This window comes from Salvelinus sp. IW2-2015, linkage group LG6.1, assembly GCF_002910315.2.
Source record: "Salvelinus sp. IW2-2015 linkage group LG6.1, ASM291031v2, whole genome shotgun sequence".
Lineage (NCBI taxonomy): Eukaryota > Metazoa > Chordata > Actinopteri > Salmoniformes > Salmonidae > Salvelinus > Salvelinus sp. IW2-2015.
This window is the reverse complement of record NC_036845.1, coordinates 472,647-475,239: the sequence shown is the minus strand read 5'-3', so window position 1 is coordinate 475,239 and position 2,593 is coordinate 472,647. Positions and strand designations below refer to the sequence as shown.

Here is a 2,593-nt window from a genome sequence, read left to right as displayed (position 1 = left end):
GCAGCAATTGCGGGAATGTGTGTGTGTGTGTTGATGTGAGTATAGGTTTGTGTGCATGTTTAACAGACCACTCAATAAGACACCTTGCTAACTTCTCCTCCTCCTCTCCCTCTCTCACCTTCTCACCCTCCCTCCCTCCCTGTGTGTAGTTAAGCCAGACCCCCCCAGCTCAGTAGTGGTGAGGGTGTGGAGGGGCAGGAGAAGAGACTGAGGGTGAGCTGGGCTGTTCCTCACTCCTGGAAAGAGAGAGACCGCTACCACGAGCTGCTCTATGAGCTCAGATACCACACCATGCCACACGGAACACAGGTGTGTGGTGTCGCATGCGTGTGTTGGTGTGTGCGTCTGGGTGTTTGTGTAATGACCCATGTTCGTTTAGCCTGCTCTGTTCTGGGTGTTTGTGTAATGACCCATGTTCATTTAGCCTGCTCTGTTCTGGGTGTTTGTGTATGCCCATGTTCATCTAGCCTGCTCTGTTCTGTGTGTTTGTGTAATGACCCATGTTCATTTAGCCTGCTCTGTTTCTTGGGGTTTGTGTTGGTGTAATGACCCATGTTGTTTATCTAGCCTGCTCTGTTCTGGGTGTTGGTGTAATGACCCATGTTCTTCATCTTGCCTGCTCTGTTCTGGCTCAAACAGACATTACTTTTTCTATTTTGTCATCTGTGTGTGTTTTTGGTTTTACTATCATTGTGGTGACCAGAAGTCCTCACAAGGTTAGTAAAACAAGGACAATTCAAGTGGGGACATTTCACCAGTCTCCACAAGGAAAACGGCTATTTTAGGCTGAGGGGTTAGATTTATGGTTAGGGTTATAATTAGGGTTAGGGGGTTTGCGGTTAAGGTTAAGGTTAGGTTTAGGCGTTAGGGAAAATACGATTTTAAATGTGAATAAGGATAGTAAAACAAAAGTGTTGTTGTGTGTGTGTTGGTGTGCATGTAGATAAAAGGGACCACCACAGCCCGGTTCTACACTATAACAGATGCGTTGTCAGGAGTACAGTACCTGATCCAACTCAGAGCTAAGGAAGAGTTTGATGGCCACTGGAGTGAATGGAGCACGGCTGTCTACGCCAACACCTGGACAGGTAACACACACCAGATCTGTACGTGCTTAATTCAACTCTTCCATACTATCATCCTGGAACAGGCTAACTAGAACCATCCAGCCCATAGACAAAGGTAGCCATGACAACCCCTCCCTGTTCCTTCCTTTCTGCTCTGGTCTCTAGTCTTAACAGATACCTTCTACAGAGCTTTACAGAGTACCTGTCAACTCCCTTACCCTTCAACGGATCCTGTTCATGTACCCAGCCAGACACACACACACTCCTCTACACTAGTGGAAGTATTAGCCAGTTAGCTGTGTACGTGTGAACAGTTGTGTGGTTCATGGTGAATGTCCTTTATTACAGCCCCTGTGCCAACTGCGTTCAGCGATCTTTCTCCTGTTATGGTAAGAAACACACACACACACACACACACACACACACACACAACCCCATTCTTAAGTTTCACACACAATACTGTACCACACACACGTCGGTATAATAGTGTAACAGTTTATAATATCATGACCTTTCACCAGCACTCTCTCTCCCCCTCCCCCCCTCTCCTCTTCTCTCTCTCTCTCCCTTCTCCCTCCCTCTCTCTCTTCTCCCCCGCTTCTTCTCCCCTCCCCCTCTCCTTTCTCTCTCTCTCCCACTCTCCCCCTCCTCTCTCTCTCTCTCTCCCTCCCCTCTCTCTCCCCCCCGCTCTTCCCCTCCTCTCTCTCCCTCCCCTCTCTCTCTCTCTCTCTCTCCCTCCCCTCTCTCTCTCTCCCCTGCTCTCCTCCCTCCCCCTCCTCCTTTCTCCTCTCTCTCTCCCTCCTCTCTCTCCCTCCCTCCCCCTCTCTCTCACCTCCTCTCCCTCCCCTCCCTCTGTTTCCCTCTCGCCTCCAACCCCTCTGTTTTCCCCCTCTCCCTCTCTCTCTCCTCCCTCCCCTCTCCCTCCCAGTCTCTGAGTCTCGGGGTGATGTGGAGGTGTGGCTCATGTCCTGTGGGTGGTTGCTTCCTGTGTGCTGCTGTCATCACTCTGTTGTCCGCCTACCTCTACAGGAAAACCACTCCCCTCTGTTCTTCACCTCCACTCTGATCCTCACTAAGATAACACTGTATTCAGTCTGACAATCTATGTTAAACCCTGTCCTGTACATATCTATGGTTATCATGATTAACCATCAGTTAATTAACTAGCTGTTAATTTTGTCATCTACAGAAACAACAAGCACAACACCATTTATCTAAATACCTTCCCCTCTGTCTTGCTCCTTTCTCTGCTCACACTGCCTTTCCTCCCTCCTTTCTCCTTCTTCTTTCCTACACCCTCCTTCTCCCACCCTCCACCCGCCTCTCTCTCTCTCAGGCACAGGGAGAGGTTCATGTCTAAACTGTGGAGGTTGAGTCCCGTCTCCTCCTCTCCTGCTTGCCCCTCCCCCCAGTCACAGCCCTGCCTACCCAGGAAGGACATGCCCTCGTGAACTTTGACAACCCATCTACGGGGAACCGTCCCACAGGAAGAAGAGAAGAAGGAGGAGGAGAAAGAGGAGGAAGAA

At 49.9% G+C, this 2,593-nt stretch overlaps 1 protein-coding gene across 1 annotated transcript in view; it reads left to right on the top strand.

Moving 5' to 3' along the window:
* Positions 1-2,593, top strand: part of LOC111964580 (interleukin-6 receptor subunit alpha-like) — a 7,700-nt gene that overhangs the window by 3,401 nt on the left and 1,706 nt on the right. The window contains 3 exon segments of the mRNA XM_070443779.1: positions 184-309; positions 944-1,088; positions 1,416-1,456. Of these exon segments, the coding sequence (XP_070299880.1) occupies positions 184-309; positions 944-1,088; positions 1,416-1,456 (312 nt within the window).